This window comes from Telopea speciosissima, chromosome 7, assembly GCF_018873765.1.
Source record: "Telopea speciosissima isolate NSW1024214 ecotype Mountain lineage chromosome 7, Tspe_v1, whole genome shotgun sequence".
NCBI classification, from domain to species: domain Eukaryota; kingdom Viridiplantae; phylum Streptophyta; class Magnoliopsida; order Proteales; family Proteaceae; genus Telopea; species Telopea speciosissima.
Window position 1 is genome coordinate 23,840,672 of NC_057922.1, and position 18,357 is coordinate 23,859,028.

An 18,357-nucleotide genomic window follows, 5' to 3' on the forward strand; every position below is an offset into this window, starting at 1 on the left:
ACAGGCTGTCCATGTGCCTGGGCACAGCTTGCGCTGCGGCACAGAGAATATTATACCTTTTTCAAAATATCCTTTTCCATGGGGATCCAGATCCTCTCATCCCGTATGCCCACGGGGACCTTCAATAGACTTGTACAAGTTTGGTCTAAGCAAATATCCAAACATTGGAACACTAATTGGATATTTTTCCATTGCACCATAAGAATTGCAAAACAAAGAAATCGGTTCTACAGTATTTGAGAGTGCCTTCTGCTATAGCAGTAGACATTGAATTGAGTAGCTGCAGGAGATGTTTTAAACTTAGTCCAATCCTTTGAACCAGGTTATGCTTAGCATAGGGGTGAGGATAGAACACTATATACAAGGTTGGGACAGAATGGTGAAGGCCCAGTTCTGCAGCCAAGCAACAAGCTTTCCAGTCCTAAACAAATCAATCAGTAGCAAAAACCGTAACTCACCGCCACACCACTCATGAAGTCATGGTCTCCCCTTCCTACCTCCTCTAGTTGTCCGAAAGAAAGATATATAAAGACCAACAAAGATAAATAAAATGATTCAAAAAACCCCGTTTGAGATTTTAGGCCTATTTAAAGAAATATGGGTAAGGAGCGAGCAGGAGCATTTGACCGAATGAGATTTTTAGCTCATTGGGGGGGGGGGGGGGGGAAGGGGTTGGGTGGGTGGGTTGAGCGATAATGTCACGTGGAATCATGTGACTGGTTAGCGTTCTTTTTCCCAAGAAATATAATCCAATTATAAGGAAGTAATAACAGTCACATAATTTCTGATAATAATTTCAGATGTTTGGGAGAAACACAAAGTTTTGGGGACAAAGTATATATAATTTAAGGTAAAATGGTTTCTATGGGGAACGTGGTGCCTGCGTCCACACATTTTGGGGGGGGGGGTGTTAAATGACCACCACCCCGCCCCCCATGAAGTGCGAAATGACCGCCCCACTTGATGCTTCCGTGTGTACTTCCATTAGCCCCAGATATGCGTAGGGGCCACGTTCCCCCACAGGAAAACTTCCCCAAAATTTAAGGGACAGGGTTTCTCACACTCCCCCACGCGCCCCGCTTGATGCTTCCGTGTGTACTTCCATTTAAGGCACTCTTGGGACTCTAGTTCATGAGCTAGCCAGCTTCTTTAACTAGATGAGCTACTGTCTGAGTCGCTCAGCATTACTGCTTGCTGTTTAAAGTTTGCTCTACTTGTTGCCAGCTTGTGATTCCTCCCTGCAATCGAAGTTAATGGCAAGAAAATTTTCCATTTACTTAAGGGATGAAGTATTTGGATCCACAGCATTAGCCCAGACCAACAATGGCTTTAAAGTCCAGACAGGCAAAACATAATATTTGATGTACGTGGAATCAAACATTGGTTCTTCAGCCTTGATCATGAAAGGGTTATGAAAGCCATCCTTTTGAAGTGATTAAGAGGGACTTCATAAGATAGGTATATGATCTATAACATTAAAATGCAAAGTTATAAAGCACATAAACATAACTCTAAAATGCTAAGGTTAGAGGTACTAATTATGTTAAAAATGAGGTGTAGGATTAGAGGATTCCAAACACCCCCTTCCCCCGACCGCCGCCCCACCCCCCCCCCCCCCTCAAAAAAAAAAAAAAAAAAATCAGTTCCAACCCTCTGACAGGGAACCCTATTTTCAGTAATGGATGGGGAGCGTTCCCTTATTAGTTAAATAAAGAAAACTTGGATACTAGGATGCTCTAACTTGCAGTAACTTTAGTATGGAGATTTTCTGTATTTAAACGTTCTTGATGTGAGGAGTTACAACAAACAAGGTACAACAATGATATCCAATTACAACAAACATTTAAAATTTAAAATTTTAATTTAATGTCAAAGATGGTTATCAAGTTGACATGGTCTTTCCCTTATAGTATGAGGGGTATGGTTGTATATAACTCTGACATAGCCTAATTTCTAAAGCTCATACACTTTTCAACACTCTGACACTGTTTAATTCCAAAATTTGGAGAACCAGAGCCCCAACATCATTGTTGAGGCATGTTCTAATAGCTTTACAGGTTGATTCCTGTAAAATGAGTGAATGGAATTGATGGATTTGTGAATTCCATTGTCTTCTTATTTCATCAGCAAGCTCCATAAATTTCTTAGACATGCTTTATGTTTGTTATCCACAAGCTGAACAATTTGGTTCAAGCCTCAACTTTTGCTTAATATCTCCATTTCATAAAGGATGTTTGCTTGATATTGCTGTTGCTACTGTTGCTTCTGTATGCATTGATACTGGATGGTGAGAGCTTCATAATTTCAAGGTCATCTGATTGAATCATATGCAAAGGACTGTTGGTTTGTATTCGCGGAGTTTGATTCAAGAATCCATCTCCATCTTCCAAATAGGTTCTGTCAATATTGCTGTTGCATCCATTGCCTCCATACACATCATGAATAGATGGAGAGAGCTTCACATGATGCACTGATGGAGTCATTTGATAGGAAGGGCTGGAGTCTTGAATTAGATCCAATGATGCATCTGCAGCATAATTACTCTTCCTTTGAAGTTCTAAAATAGTGTTCCATTCTGCACACTGATAAGCTATATCACCAGACATGTCTCCTTCCAATATCTTCAATACCTGCACATTGTTACATTTGTATGAGAAGAGAAAATTTCCATAAAAGATAAAATAGCATAATCAATTTGAGACGCATGAATTAGGAACCTTTGATATTGGTGGCCTTCTTTCAGGATCGGGTGAGATGCACAGACTGGCAGCATACATCATGCACTCAACCTCCTTGTTCATGAAGTTACCATCCAAGCAAGGGTTGATCATCTCTCTGATCATCTTCTTCTCAATACATGGAGAACCCTGCCACATGCATATTTGAAGAAGTTAGCCAGAAATTATTCAATGCAAGCTTACTCAGGGTCATATTGAGAAAGAAAATGATCCACTTCTGTCGTTCAGGCAAACTTCAAGTGGATAAAACGTTAGATCACATTACATAGCCTCAGCAGTTGGAATACAAGATGAAGAGGGAAGATAGATTCTTTTATGAAAGATCAATTGATGGATGCTCTGTTTGTAAATTTAAATTTGAGAATATGGTGATTATTACCTGGGGAAAGTACCTTCGTTTTTTAACAGTTGTTAAGAGGTGATCTCCTTTATATGGAAGACATTATCATAGTACAGCATGTTTATCAGTTTGGTCATAAAAAGAAACAGTTCCACTCATGAGGGATGCTGGTTAGGATTTGAGAGTATGAATGTCTATGTTCAAAAACAGAACGGAGAATGGTAAAATGGTCTGTTAGATGGAGTATATTTGCACTAAAGCAGTATACTGAAAGGATCAATATTTGTACTAGTATAGTGTACTTCTACATTGAAAAAGAAGATTATCAACATTAGCGGTATTTACTCTCATTCACAGAATGTGGTGTAAAAATGAAAGAGAGACTTGCCCATTCTGGTAATATTCGGTATTCCTCACTTCTTGATGAATCAATGTTGTTTAGGCCACTTAAGAGTTCCATTAAGACAATTCCAAAAGCATATATATCAGCTTTCTCTGTTAATTGTCCAGTATGTCTGTACTCCGGGGCTAGGTACCTACAAAAATATTATGTGGTAAGTGGAAAGCACAAAACATGAAAGTCCATTTAATTTAGTTTATAGATTTTCTGTATATATAATTAAGGTCCTATCAATCTATTGTAATTCAATCTTCAGTTAGGTGCTCTACATCAATGATGAGCAACCAGCCTGGAGCCCATGATCAAGATAGGCTGGTGATTTATTAGTTGGTGTTTGATTTATCCAAGGACTAGTTGGTTAAATAGCATAGCTTTCATACCACATCAGCAGGATAGCAGCATTGCTACATCATCTCTTCTAGAGTCTTCCTATGTGCAGTTACAGGGATAGTGATTGACTTGTTTACTGGTTTAGCTACATATATTTCCTTGTAAACCTCTCCCTAACTGTACATTCAGTATTCTATAAATAAAGCCAGCCATGAGAAAATGTTCATGGTCAATTCATCACATTCATGGTTGAACCAGTTCATAAAAGCTTCATGTCAGCCATAAAGATCTCACAAGTTGAGGTGTTATAGACATTGGCTGGTTTTGATATGTAGAAATTCCCATGTTAAGCTAAGAAGTCCAACATGAAGAGCTGTCTATCCAGATATGCATAAGCGTAAAAAAGGAGAGCTGTCGCCATTTTCTTCAATTCTATGTTGTTTGAGGCTTCAGGCACAGGTGCCCACAAACTAATTTCATGACCAAATCAGCTGAACTGTTCATTTTTATGTTGCAGGAAGCTTTCATGATTCAGTTCATGACACTCAGCCCTCAAAACTGATTTCATGGAAAAATTAGCAGAACTCTGAACTTATGCAGTAAGTTAACCCCATTTTCTGACCATGTCTCACAATAAACAGAACGTAAAAAGTGAAGGATATGAAATGATTATGGAAACTGAATCAGAAATCTTATCACTACAAAATGAATCATTGCCCTCGTGATATACATCACATCAGAACAGTTCCAGGAACCACTACTGGGTACAAGAATATTGTCCCAGATAGTTATATTGCTCTAAATTTTCTACCATAATTAGTTCAATAGAGAAGAAAAAAATAGTTACACTTACATTGACAAATATTATTAAGTTATGTGGAAAACCTATGGACTGTTTCAATTTAGAAGTGTGGAGTTGGATAGAAGACAATTTTACCCAAAAGAACCAATGATGCATGTCTCACTAGCAGATTGACCATCCACTTTCCATCTTGCTAGGCCAAAATCTCCAACCTACATGCATGGAAAATATAATTGACCACTACTAAAATCTCATGGCTTTGGGAGGTGGCAGAAGCTGCAGAACCATAAAGACATATCAAGAGACTTTAAGAGAAAAAAAACAAAGAGTAGCATGAGAGAATTGAGAGAACAGAAAGTAGTAAAAATAGAGCTGAGCTGACCAAGGGTTCAAAATCATGGGTGAGAAGAATATTATTTGGTCTGAAGTCACCATGAATAATGCAGCCCACTCGACAATCTTCGTGAAGATATCTTAAACCTCTTGCAGCTCCAATAGCAACCTTCATTCTTTTAGCCCAAGTCATTACTTCATTTGTCTTTGTTCCTGCCAAACCATGAGTACACCACTAAAGCCTATGCATTCATTGAACTGTAGCTTCCTAAAGAAGATAATTGACAAACCTACCAATGCTAATGGATCTGATCTGTAACCAATACTTATGATGGTTTAGTAACCCCCCACACCCACACCCCCAAAAAAAAAAAAAAAAAAAAATGATGGTTGAGAATATGGCAATATTTTGTCACCTTACCATACAAGTGATTGTCTAAGGAACCATTACAAGCAAACTCATAGACAAGGAGCCATTCCTTTTCTATGCAGTAGCCTACCAACATCACCAAATTCTTGTGTTGTGCACAACTCAGTGCTTCAACCTTTGATGAAAATTCTGATGCTCCATGTGCACTTGCCAGCCCATGATGTTTAACTGCAACAACCTGCCCATCGGGCAAGACACCTCTGTATACAGGACCATGTCCTCCCTCAGCCAAGAAATTTTCAATCGAGAATCCATCTGTTGCTCTTTCAATCTCTTGGTAACTGAACTGCTTTGGGGACTTGTGAAAGATGGGAGCATTGTGCTTACACACAGAACAAAGTGGTGGAGGATTTTCAGGCTTTCTGATGGATAGAGACATAGCTTTTCTTATGCTTGATGTTCTACTGATTGCTGGAGCAGAGAGTGTCACAGTTGTGTAATTTTCACTCTCATCCATGGAGCCTCTTCTACTAATCAAAAGTTTCTTTTGCTGAGTCAGTCTCCCAAAATTATGCCATAAACGTGGTGATTCTGTTGACTTTCTACTTGGTAAAGGATCTCTTGCTGGCACTTGAACACTTTCCCCTTGGTTGTTAGCTGCTGCACTTCCAAAAAGAATTTCAGGGGATGAGTCATTCTTTGGAAGATAATTCTACAAAATTAAGGCTTACTTACCACTCTCAGTATTTAACAGACCAGTGTAACTTCTTCTTCCCCTCATGAAGCTGGGTAAGGACTTAAAAGGCATTCCATCAGGATTGAACAAAGATACCTTATTCAGTGGTTGTGATTTAATACAAGGAGTAGAACAATATGTGGCTTGAGATACAACTTCATGGTTCATTAACTGCAAGTGCTGATGAGAAAAAGTCTTTGCAGGATCACATTCAGTGCTGGAAGTGGGGACTCCGTGAAAATTTCCATATTCCGTACTGGATAAAGTGAATGAAATATCAGTAATTGAACACTATCCAGGCCAAGACTTCCCATTTTATGTTGTCAAAAGTGTAAACCTACCCTTTGTTATTGAGAGTATAAGCAGGAGCAACACCCAACCTGTAGGCTATCATGGGATCATTCTGAAGTTCATGCATGTCAATGCTTTTGGACAATTGAAAGTTAATTGATCTTAGGATTTTTGGGGTAGCGTGATCCATGAGAATGATGTTGCAATTCAGTTGTTTCAAGCAGCAACCACTTTCCTTCCTCAAGTGCCTGTTGTGTGCATACATCGCATAGCATTATGAACTAGCACAATGGAACTGCGAGAAAAACTGAAGTTTCTATAGATGAGTGTTTAATTCCTTTCCTTTTTCCACAGAGAAACAGGAAATTGAATTTGTCCAGCAAGAGAAATTACATGAACCAGACAAGGCCACCCGACTGTCATTGTATAGAAAAATAGAAATTGATAAAAGTGTAGGCTTCTGTATTTCTCTTTTACACTAAAAACTAAAAGTGCTTGAGTTTGGTGCTGATTTGGTTCTAGTCAGAATGATAATATACTGTAGTTGGGACATAATGGCTAGTCTTAACGAGTAAGCTAAGTAGTTATTTGACTCGGCTCTGCCACAGGATAGGTCCTTCTAGTTTTCCAATTAGTTGAGTGGGTTAATCCACCATGTACATACCAATCAAGAACTACCCATGATGCTTTGAGTTCTTTAGCTTCTGTAGCTACTGAGCCCATCAGCGCATTGGAAACAACCTTTGCTTGCATTTTCACCTGGAATGCCTCCACTTATTACAGTCCATATAAATCAGTCCAACCAAAAACAGAAAATCTACATTAATTATTGCTATACCCTATCATGATACAACACATCCTTACCTGTTTAACTCTGTTTTTCAAACATATTTGCTTTATCATCTTCTCACAGGTCTCATTCATTCTATTAGACCATTCATGATCAACTCCATTGATGAGGTTGGTCTGACTGGAAGAATCTTCCCTGTTGTGATATAGACCCCATTTCTTTACCAGGCCTTGAATGATCAAAGAAATTATACATAAATAAATGATTTGTGCAACAGTAGTCTATCAAAGGAAGTAACTTTCCAAATTAATTATAAAGCAATGAACACTTACGAGTTACAAACTGCTGAAACCTAGCCTGATTGGTCCAATTCCCAGAAGCAAAAGGATGTGGACAAGCAGGAAGAAGGGCAAGTAGAATTAAGGAATCCATGGGTTTGATCACATTCTGCGTTGCCCATTCTAGGGCATAGTCTGTCAACTCTTTACTTGCATCAATTGCCACTAATACCACTTCAGCTCCCATCGGAATCCAACTATGAAACTAACATCAATGTCATTACTCCGACGATTTGTTTGGATTGAAATATTTATGGTGGAGTAGTAAGTATTGCTGGAAAGGCAAAACAAAGAATTATGATAGTGAGGTTGAAGGAGTGTCACTAAAAGGAGCCACACTCAGCAGTTCTTCTGGCAGGATTCTTTTGGAATTAGGGAGATGCGGTTGAAAGAGTCACTGAAAGGTGCCATTCTCATCTGTTCTTCTGGCAGTATTCTTTTGGAATTAGGGAGATGTCCACTCACCTGGGAACTTTCATGCCCACCCTTTACCTTCAAACGTAGTGGATGTGAAGCTCTTGTCTGTAAGTTTGATATTTTGGTCAGTTACCCTTCAAACATGATCTGTCTCTTAATCAATCAAGTGGGTTTCTCCTTGATGGGTCATTGAAGAACGAAAACTGCTTTGGATTCCTTCTTGGAACTTCAAACCATCAAAGAAGTAGGTCTCTAATTCGCTGTTAATGGATCAGTTCCTGGAAAAAACTCAGAATAGGTATAAATATTCTCCTCTCTCTGTCTTTTCTTGTTTGATTTGTTTTGCATGGACAGTGGATCAAAAGTATCCCTAGAAAAGACATGAAACTCACAGATGGGACTGTTTTTCTGATTTTTCTTCTCTTGTTTTGCTAGTTCAAACTCCCTATGACTGTTTACTTTACAGACTACAGAAGTCAGACATAGGATTCTACTTGTTTTCTTCATTATAAAACTAGAGTTTCTGACCTGAAACAATCAGAATGCAAATGGAGACAAAGTATCATTTGGTTAATTTCTGAAACCCCCAAAAATGGTGGAAATTTTCATGGGCACCTTCTCATTTTGCACTATTTTAATTGGATTTGCATCTCCACAGAATATTCACTTTGAATGATATAACAATGTAAGGACAAACCCACTTGAATGATCCCAACTTTGTTTTTTTGTTGTTGTACTCTAAGCTTAAGAAATAGAATTTGTGTAGTAGCTGGTTGGGATCATACATTAAGTCCATCTATCATATTCAATCTAGTAATTCAATGGTTCAGTGTTTTGGTTTTTTTTTTTTTTTTTTTTTTTTTGTTTTTGTTTTTTTTTGATGAAAGTGTAATCACACAAAGTACACATCAATCTCAAAAGGTTAATCGACTTTTAGGACCGTAGAATAGTAGATATACACAATACACATCCCACACACACACCCGATGTGGGATTAAACCCACGGACCCAATGCACACAACGGAGCTATTCAATGATTTAGATTTATTTCAATGTGAAATAATTGGAAGATATATCTGACTGCTTCTGATCTGTTTTTTATTATGAGAAAAAATATATATATTAATTAGTGAGTGTATCGAATTACATTAGATCCAAAATTTACAAAATTACATTTTTCCGAGAGCTTAAAAAACGATTTTCCTGGTCAATTGTAGAGATCTAACATCCATGTTTGCAAGAAAAACATGGCTCTTAAAGTTCATGGTTGCCTCTACTTCTGATCTGGTTTAATCTATATTCTTCATTATCCAAATTACATTTTGGTTTCTCTTTAATTAAGAAAGAATAATATAATTTGGGAACTTAGCTTACTTGTTTCATAATGCTTCTAATTAGGATAAATCAAAGCAAATGTATACAAATTTTCTTAGCCCATAATTTCCTTTTTTCCCCCAAGGGAAACCTATCAAGTTTTTCTCTCACCGTAGCATCCCATCTGATCTGGTCCACAACAACCAAAGATAGCTCTACACCTTCATGGACTTGTTTTTCTGATTGATATTGGATCGATTGTAACTATAGTATCCCCTTTTTTAGCCGTTTCCGTTTTAACTAACTATGATTCATGAGTCAGTTTGACTGCTCATGATTATTCTCCCTTTTCTCAACTATGTGATTACAGTGTCTATGGCTGATGGCTCCATGCTACATTGTTGCATGCCATAACCTTCCTCGATTTTTTTCGTTTTTTTGTTCAATTTATTACTAATTTTAAAATGCTTATAATCATTATTATATTACATACTTTTGTGTTGATAAAATTATCTATCTTTCATTGTTATTTCTATATTGAGTCATGTAAAAATAACATCATAAGAAAAATTTCCCTTCCGATGAAGAGAGAGAATCTCTTCATCCAAGGTGATTTGACACTATGATTAGATCCTTGGAATAGTAAATATCATTTTCTAGCTCAGGTCCCTATTTACATAAATCCAATTCCAATAGAAAGTTCAGATTCCTAGTATTAAGAGATTCTCCCTTCACCATGGGTGAAATACAAATTGAGTCCTAAAATAATATTCATATTTTTTTTTGGAAAAGTTCATCTCTTTAAGGTGTTCTGACTAGAGCCAAGTCCTAGTGATAAAGTCTTCAACTATTGAGAGCGGAAACATGGGATAAGAAAGCCCATTTTCTGGCCCAATGGGCTGAGAAGTACTTGTTCTGTATGTTTTTTTTTTTTTTTTTGTCTTTTGGTTTTCTTTCAAAAGAATCAGGTAGGGGATATGGGAAATATGATCTTACACTAGATTCTCGGAATTACAAAAAGGAAAAAAGAACTCTGTCCGGGAGTGTGGCCTACCCAACACTCTCATGAGTCTATCTCTCTCCTCCCCATGTAAAAAGACACATCTGGCCCCTTGTTTTGAGGAGGAGAGAGATAGACATATGGGAGTGCTGGTGTAGGCCACACTCCCGGACAAAAAACTGCTTCTCTTAATAAAATTATCGGCCGATAGTGCTTTATTTTTTTATTTGGGGGGGGTGGGGGAAGGGGAAGTATTGCTGTGCCACTACTGCACCCTGTGCTTCCAAAGTGCATCAATGAGATGGGGGTGTGACGGTCATGGTTTCAAGAATTGGGAATCGGATTGGTGAATCAGGTAATTTGGATTGGAATTGGCTTACACCGATCCCAATTTCTACTGATTCTAATCGGTACTACTTGAATCAGAACTGGATTGGCTGATCTGGATTCCTAATCATTTGGCTGTGAGAGAGAGAGAGAGAGAGAGAGAGGATGGACAAGGTAGCACAACTGATGCTCGAAACAATTTGAAGCAGACTCTTTGTCCTTGGATGGGTTATCCTCAACTGATTGAAGACACTTGACTGTTACTCCAGAGATAAAGTTCAAGGATTGAGAAGGAGAGCACCATGGTCTAAGGAATCAGGTTCGGATTGATCGAATCGTCTGATTTGGATTGGAATCAGTCACGACCAATCCCAATTCCCATCGTTCCAGCTCGAGGTTAGGTGGATCGATCTAGTGGGGCAATCCAAGCCCGCTGATCCAACCGATACACGCTTTAAACCCACAAATCAGATCTGCAACTCCATTTTTGTTCGCTTTTCTATATTCTAGGTGATTAAAAGAAGAAGATAAAAACTAGAAAATGAGATTTTCTTACTTTTTTGACAAGCTCATTTTTCGTGATGCAAAGTATGTGGAAATCGAAGTCAACCTTAATTATTTCGATTCAAATTGGACTATTTTAATCAACCATGCATGGTGCATATAGATAAGAATCTGTCTGATTGGTCACATATCAAATTTAATGATCCATCTCAACCATATGATCTATACATCTTGATTTTTTGTCTTTATTTTTTCGACAATTTCGTTTATCCATTTAACCCTTTTTTTTTTTTCTTTTCAAATAATTTTTAAAAACATTACAATGATCCATGAAAGATTTTATTCAAAATTTAACCATGACTAGATGATATTATGAGCAACATTAAAAATGAACTTTAGTGCTAACCAAACTCCCCAAGTGATGGTTATAGCTGTTCCAAGGTATATACCTTGCACTCTTACTGGTATCCTCACCCCAAACTAAAATTACCAAAGGCTTAATATACAAATCAAGTAAAAATTCACTTAAGAAATTAAATAGACCACTAAAATATAAATGGGTAGTAGGGGATGGGAGATGGGTAACTATAAGGTGTGGAGTTTGCTTATCAATGGAGCAGACATGAGCCTAGGGATGTAAACGGATCGGATTCAGTTCGGATAGTGTTATATCTGCATCCGCATCCGATTAACTTTTGGGTAGATTCGAATAGTGCTAAACAGATTTGGACACGGATATGGAACGAATATTTTATCCATTTACAAGTAAATATAGTTTTTCCACCTTTTTAGATAACTATAGCCTATCCGTATCCGCATTCGTTTAGCTTTCGAACGGATTCAGATAATGCTAAACAGATACGAAGACAACTGATTTCCATTCATTTACACCCCTACATGGACCCTACCTGCTGAGACCACTAAACAGTGAACATATAGAGGTGAAAATGTGACCCACCTGCCATTGATTGAGTGTTTGATTTCACTGCCAACATCAAACCCCACCAAAGCTAGGGAACATTTCACTCTACTGATCTACTGTATTGAACTTTTACCTCCTCCAATGACCAATCCAGAGCAGCTAGGTTTGTTATCTTTTTTTTTTGGTAAAGTTTGGTTTGTTTACTGATTGATTTGTCCTGCTTTTCCTCATCATTTCATGCATAGGTGCAGTCCTTCTGCAGATAACTTTGTATCTTTCTGAATCCTCCTGATTTCTCTGAGGAGCTTCTTGATATCACAAATGAACATCTCTGCCCAATAAAAAAAAACTTATAATTACTGGGCAGAGAGAGAGAGAGAGAGAGAGAGAGAGAGAGAGAGTCTCATATTCCCATTTCTCTGTCAGTTGCAGGGTAAGGAGGGCAGAAGATGAATGGGCTTTGCAGGGTTATTATGCCTTCAATTCCGATTGAAAAGTTGCTATTCTTCACTTCATTTCAACTCCTTAGAGATTCATTTCACAGAGTAAATGTTTCTTAGAAGTCTGAAGCATCAGATTCTGAAGGACCCCTGCCCCTTCAACATTATGGAGTCATTTATTACTCCTCCCAAAACAAATAAGTAATAATATCTCAAGGAAACATGACAATTGGATTTAATACTTCACATATCTATTTTCTATACTTGGCCCTGGTCCTACAATTTTTCATTTTATGAAGAGTTTTTTATTGAAAAAAAAAGTTAAAAAAGAAGCCATGAACATAGATTTGAGGCAACCTTGGATGCAGGTTGTCATGGTCTGACCCAACCACATCAAAAGAAACATTTATTAAGGGGAAGAGTAATCCCACTATATATGCCCAAGACCTTCCCCAGGGGATATGATGTGGGATTATTGGGAAAGGGAGTTTAATAAACATTTATTAGGCGGAAGAGTAATCCCACTGTATATGCTCAAAAAGTTTTCCCCGCAATTAAGGGATGTGGGACTATTGGGAAAGAGAGTTTAATGCTGTGACAATCTTTCACGTTCAATCACCTACACCAAAGAAAACAAAAAAAAAACATTTATTAGGGAGGAAAAACATCTCACTATATAAACCCAAGACCTTCTCCATAAGTAGGGGATGTGAGATTATTAGAAAGGAGAGTTTAAGCCCATGACAATCTTCTCCGTTCAATACTTGGTCACCCTCTTCAGGGGGACCCACACCACAATACTCCTACACTCACATGCCCACGTCTTTGGGTTTGGTTTTAATATCATGTGTCATTTTAATCCAATCACCCCAAAAGATGAATCGATTAGGGAGAAGAACTATCCCACTATATATGCCAAAGACCTTCCTAATCGATGGGTAATGTGAGATTATTGTAGAGAGAAGTTTGAAGCCGTGGCAAGGGCTTTTATGCTCTAACCCATTTGAGAAACCATCCTTGAATGGGTGGAGATCCAAACACTTCAGGCATCCACCTTCCCTCATCTATTTTAATGGTTGATGTTAAACTAATCCTATCAGTAAGATTTGTTTTAAACTCACATCATAATCTCTGTAGCTGATCATAACATTCTCTAAATTTTTTTGAGCAAATCAAAGTAAACAATTCTATACCATTTAAGCCATCCCTTGCTAGGAGTGAAACTGAGTAGACCAAATATTATTAAAGCCAAACATCTTGCACAAATCAAGAGAGAGAGTAAAAAATTATATTCCCCTCGTAGATGCCTGTGCTCCCCATGGAAGATGGAACCCACAAAGGACAACATGATAAGAACTTGATAGCGACAATCTTCCCAACCATTACCCATATCATCTAAAGATAGAAAAGATCACAAACACCAGCATTGAAATTTTGACTGAGAAATCCCAACAACCAGTCATATGAGATAAGTTTCACAAATTTTCTATTACTTCAGAGATTAAAAGAAGGAAACAAAAATTGATGAAAATTAAACATAAAAAAGTATTTGTGACCGATTACAAAACATGTTATATAGGAATCGACATTAATCAAAATTAAAGTTCACCGATTTCCAATTTCTGAAAATTTGAGCTTGGATGATGCTTTGTTTACAGAGCCCTCCCTCATGGTAAGAAAAGCTTATTCCTTTCTCGATGCATGGTTCATAGAGAGCCATATACTGGTGTACAATCCTATATCCGTTAACCTGCGTAAGGACACAAAAGTCTGTGCTTAACACTGTTTACTGTCATGGCACATACGTCCAAGTTTAATGACTCACCACAGACCACCACCAAGTGGCCAAAAACCATAAATATTGGGTTGACCACCTAACGAAAAAGAAAGAAAATGTGTTCTTTTCTCAACAGAACAGAATCCAAGTTCATCAATGTTTAGAAGAGACAGTAAAAGAAAAATAATTCAACTGTAAAGATCCCATGTGAAAGAAGCTATTTTACTTGTAATGATCTTTCATGATCATGAACAGTCAATGAGACAATGCCCACTTGCAGAAACCAGGAGAGAGGAATCTTACCCCCACCACAGGTTAAAACAATCTGTGCCAATAGAGAACATCAGATCAACCCCGGAGGATTCGTCAAATCCAACACAAGAGCACTCCACCACAACCACAAACTACACATTTCTCGTATCAGGTTAAAAAAAAATGAGTGCCACTTAGAATTTTAGTGTGAGCATCACAATTTTTAAGTTCTAAAAACTGGAAGAAAAAAAAAAAAAAAAAAAAAAAACCCCATTTCAGCCTCTTAAGGATTACAAAGTTAACCGGCCATCACCAACCAAATACTGAAATTTAACAGTGCTATCACTTGAGAAGACAAAACATAATAGGGGCTATAGGTTATGTTTATTCCAAGAGAGTTTTCATCAGGTTCCATCAGTACCAGTATAAACAAAAAGGAAAAAAGAAAAGGAAAAAAAAAATAATCTGGTAATTTCCTGGACCCTTGCACTGGACTACCTTAAAGAAACCTAAACCCTACCCTATTTCCCTTCCCCTCCAAATGATCTGGTTAAACAAAAGGACTTTGGATTTATATTTTGTTAAGGAACTCATCGGCTCTGTTATGTTACAGATCATTAGGCTACACAGAAGATTTGACTGCTCTTCCTTTTTTTACAAAGCAAGAAATGATGGTAGACAGAAAACGGGACCGCAGCCATTAAGACCATCAATGATCAACCCCATCCCCTACTGCTTCGAAAATCCTCTGCAAGAGATTGATCGAGAAGCTGCAGGAAACGAAATCCTGATGGAACACCAACCCCAACTTATGGTTCCACTAGCACCCATTCATATCGTCCAGGAAGAGGCCTATCATTCACTGGATCGAAATTGTATCTACACAAACAGTGAAATTAGGTGTTAAGTGGAAGACATTACATCAAAATATAAATAATGGGTTAATCAGCTTTAATGAAACAGACTGAGAAATGAGTTGGTACTTGTCAGTGAATCGTCTCTGTTGCTGTTGCTCTGCACCTGCGAAGAACTCCTCCATCTCATGTGATGTTGGGAAGTTTCTCCTAATTGCATTCTGTACTCTTCGATTTGTTGCAGTTGAGGTGGTAGGCCTGGTTGTAGAACCAGGAGTTCCTATGGTGTCTGAATTCCTTATCAAACTGCAAGGTGTGGTTTCCCTTGTGCTCCTGAGTACCAAAACAAAGACACTAATATTTAGAGAAACGAAACATGTTTTAAGAATAAATAGAAAAAACAAGATTACAATAGCGATGGCCAATGAGGCTTTAACACCCCCCAAAAAAAAAAAAAAAAAAAAAAAAAAAATTTATTTGTTTGGTGGGGCGGGGTGAGAGGGAGGGACTATAATTCAAACTCTGATAAAAATTGAATTCAAAAAATATAGCAGTGATGTATCTAAAAAGAAATATATTATCTGCAATTTCTGCCCTTAGTCTGCTTATGTACCAGTCAATAATACCTCAGCAAATCCAAGAAAGCATATAACACACTCCCACCTCACAAGGAGAGAGAGAACAAACAAAATTCAGTTTCAAGCACGGGAGTTTCAGCACGGACTCTAGAAAAATCTTACTTTAGGATGAAAACAGAAAGAAAGAATCAGAGAAGGGTGAAGAAAAATTTAATATAACCAAGCTCGTTCGGACAGCAATAACAGAGCTTTACCATCCTTGAACATTCAACCGAGATTAGACAGAAATTAAGAACTAGAAACAGAGGTAGCTTCCGAGATCCCCCCCCCCCCCCCAATATCAACTCAATAACTTCTAAAAATCGTTTTTTGTTTTTTTCTGTTCTGTAGATATCTTTTGTACAAAGGTCATTAAATCAAAATTTTTTCCTGAGTGCAGTGATGCAACAAGTCGAGAAATAAATAACTTTAAATAGGGGTGGCACGCACATACCAGGTACAGAACCTCTAAACCTTGAACAAAAAATAATTTTACACTGGAAAAAAGTTCCAGAAACAGAAGCATAGAAAAAACCCAGAGATCTTCAAATGAAAAAAAAAATGGTTCTACCACATACAAAAGGTAGAAGCACACACACACAAATACTACCAAACTTCTAGCCCATATTATGATACTAGCCAAGTAATATAAGAAACATGGCACACCAAAATAGAAGAAATAAATACATAGAAAATATCAGCAAAATATATTTTGGTCTACAAAAAAAAAAGGGAGGGGGGGGGGGATAAAAAGAGCTTCCAGTGAACCAGTCATGAAAAAGGTGTTCCTGTATTACCATGGATTCAAAAACAGTTTAAAAAAGTAATTAGCATGCATGCTTTCCAAGCAACAAACATGATGGAATTTTACTTCAGGAAAAATAAATATTTATCAATTTCCATACACAACTGTTCTCTTCACTGTAGAGTTTCAGAGACAAGCCACATAAGGAACTAAAACAACTAAAAGAAAAGCTATGATCAAGTAAAGGAAAGAAAGGGGAAAGGGGAAAGGTGCAAGGAGGAAGGGGTAAAAACTTTCAGCCCACTTAGCAAAGAATCCTTAAATAAAATGGGTTCTTTAGAACAGCAGAGTACAAACAGCTAAAGAAACCTCCTTTTCAGGTTGAAATACCCCCTATCTTGCAGAGCAGCTTTAGAGCTCCTTGATATCATCAATTAGAAAAATAAAACACGAAAGAATAGAAAAAGGAACACGAAGAACAGAGAATAGAAACATAAAATCTTCTAATTTGCAAAGAAACAAAAAGAAAAGCCAAGAGAGCAGCGAAATTTGAAAGAAAAGTTTAAAAAAATAGGGAGATAAATCAAGCATAAGCCCTCATAACTTCTAGGATCAAGCCTGAAATCACAACTAAGACAGGGGCCCAAAACAAAATAAAGAAGCAAGCCTAAGTTCTTCTTCCTTAAACCCTAGAATAGGCAGGGTTGGCACGTAGAGCCAGAGATCACTTGAAGGGACAGAAACAAAATACAGAGATTGAGAAGAAACCCATTTTCCCTCTTCAAAGAAGAAGAGAGCCCAAAACAAAAAGAACGACAAATAGATTTCTAATACAGAAATGAAGCAAAACCCACCTTTCTCTTCCCTCGGTCTCTAAAACATTCTCTCCAAATGAAGCCTCTATACCCACATCGTTCTTGCTCTCTGGAGACACTTCTTCGACTGCGACAGGAGTTCCCTCCTTCATCGAAAACTCCTCTTCATTCTTGGAGCAACTCACCGAAGCAACAGAACAAGAATACTCAGAATCCACCACCAACCTGGGACTTGTTCGAGAGTTAGGGTTAGGGTTTGGGTTTGATTTGGCGGTCACTTTTGCTGTCGGGGATGGAGATGGGTTTTGTTGTTTCTTCGACTCATGGTTACTCGCCGCAAGTAGAGGAGGTTTCTCAAGCCTTCGACTTCGGAGTTGTAAATAAGAAGCCCCAGAGCTCACCGTCGATGCCATCGTCGACTTCTCCAGTCTCTGTAAGGCTAGGGTTTTGGCTCTGGTCCGAACCCCAAGAGACGACTGCGCGACTTCCATGACTGCAACTTCACCTGTGATTTTCGCTTTCCTCATGTACTTCCCCATCTATTCTTCTCTTCAGCTTACACAGCTTTCATAGAAGACGCAAAATTACAGAGAATGAAATGCAAGAGTTGCAGAGAGTGAGGAGAAAAGAACCCAAGTGGAGAAACAGAGTGACAGAGCCAAGAAATGCACAGGTGGAAGAGAGAGAGAGAGAGAGGAAGGAACGGGTTTGGGTTGGTTTGGTGGTTAGATATCGAACGGAGGGAGAGGGAGGGAAAGAAGGGAAGGAGGGCTGTATTTGTACCAGTTGAAGAGGAAAAGTAAGGTTGGTGTACTTATTGGGGTTTTGGAGGACCTTCTCTACTCTCAATTTCTCGCGATATTTTTGTATATATATTTCATAGAGTGTATATCTTTTAGAATCTA

At 38.0% G+C, this 18,357-nt stretch overlaps 2 protein-coding genes across 4 annotated transcripts; both read right to left on the reverse strand.

The window, feature by feature from the left end:
- Positions 1 to 1,755: 1,755 nt before the first annotated feature.
- LOC122667691 (inactive protein kinase SELMODRAFT_444075-like) lies at positions 1,756 to 7,689 on the reverse strand. 3 transcript variants are annotated; one of them, XM_043864074.1, is made up of 11 exons: positions 7,463 to 7,689; positions 7,205 to 7,359; positions 7,005 to 7,099; positions 6,391 to 6,588; positions 6,049 to 6,305; positions 5,365 to 5,970; positions 4,993 to 5,156; positions 4,746 to 4,822; positions 3,467 to 3,614; positions 2,718 to 2,867; positions 1,756 to 2,630 (listed from the first exon to the last, which is right to left on the reverse strand). In XM_043864074.1, exons 1-11 carry the CDS (start codon positions 7,653 to 7,655, stop codon positions 2,208 to 2,210), a joined length of 2,466 nt encoding a protein of 821 aa, XP_043720009.1. In that variant the 5' UTR covers positions 7,656 to 7,689; the 3' UTR covers positions 1,756 to 2,207. The 3 variants fall into 3 exon arrangements, with proteins under 3 accessions (XP_043720009.1, XP_043720008.1, XP_043720010.1); XM_043864073.1 differs by having other exon boundaries at positions 7,005 to 7,108; XM_043864075.1 differs by lacking the exon at positions 7,463 to 7,689 and having other exon boundaries at positions 7,005 to 7,113; positions 7,205 to 7,344.
- Positions 7,690 to 14,971: 7,282 nt separating this feature from the next.
- Positions 14,972 to 18,087, reverse strand: LOC122670033 (cyclin-dependent kinase inhibitor 5-like). Its single transcript, XM_043866973.1, has 3 exons — positions 17,492 to 18,087; positions 15,405 to 15,608; positions 14,972 to 15,300 (listed from the first exon to the last, which is right to left on the reverse strand). The coding sequence occupies exons 1-3, from the start codon at positions 17,989 to 17,991 to the stop codon at positions 15,231 to 15,233; spliced, it is 774 nt and encodes a 257-aa protein (XP_043722908.1). The 5' UTR covers positions 17,992 to 18,087; the 3' UTR covers positions 14,972 to 15,230.
- Positions 18,088 to 18,357: the final 270 nt, after the last annotated feature.

What these genes read in the sequence shown, in the direction of transcription:
- LOC122667691 (XM_043864073.1), bottom strand. Translation starts at nt 7,655, where the DNA reads ATGGGAGCTGAAGTGGTATTAGTGGCAATTGATGCAAGTAAAGAGTTG. An exon ending in TGAAAAACAGAGTTAAACAG is followed by an intron (nt 7,109 to 7,204) that starts GTAAGGATGTGT and finishes TAATAAGTGGAG; the next exon opens with GCATTCCAGGTGAAAATGCA. An exon ending in TCTGTTAAATACTGAGAGTG is followed by an intron (nt 5,971 to 6,048) that starts GTAAGTAAGCCT and finishes GAAGTGCAGCAG; the next exon opens with CTAACAACCAAGGGGAAAGT.
- LOC122670033 (XM_043866973.1), bottom strand. Translation starts at nt 17,991, where the DNA reads ATGGGGAAGTACATGAGGAAAGCGAAAATCACAGGTGAAGTTGCAGTC. An exon ending in GAGACCGAGGGAAGAGAAAG is followed by an intron (nt 15,609 to 17,491) that starts GTGGGTTTTGCT and finishes TTTGGTACTCAG; the next exon opens with GAGCACAAGGGAAACCACAC. An exon ending in CAGAGACGATTCACTGACAA is followed by an intron (nt 15,301 to 15,404) that starts GTACCAACTCAT and finishes CTGTTTGTGTAG; the next exon opens with ATACAATTTCGATCCAGTGA.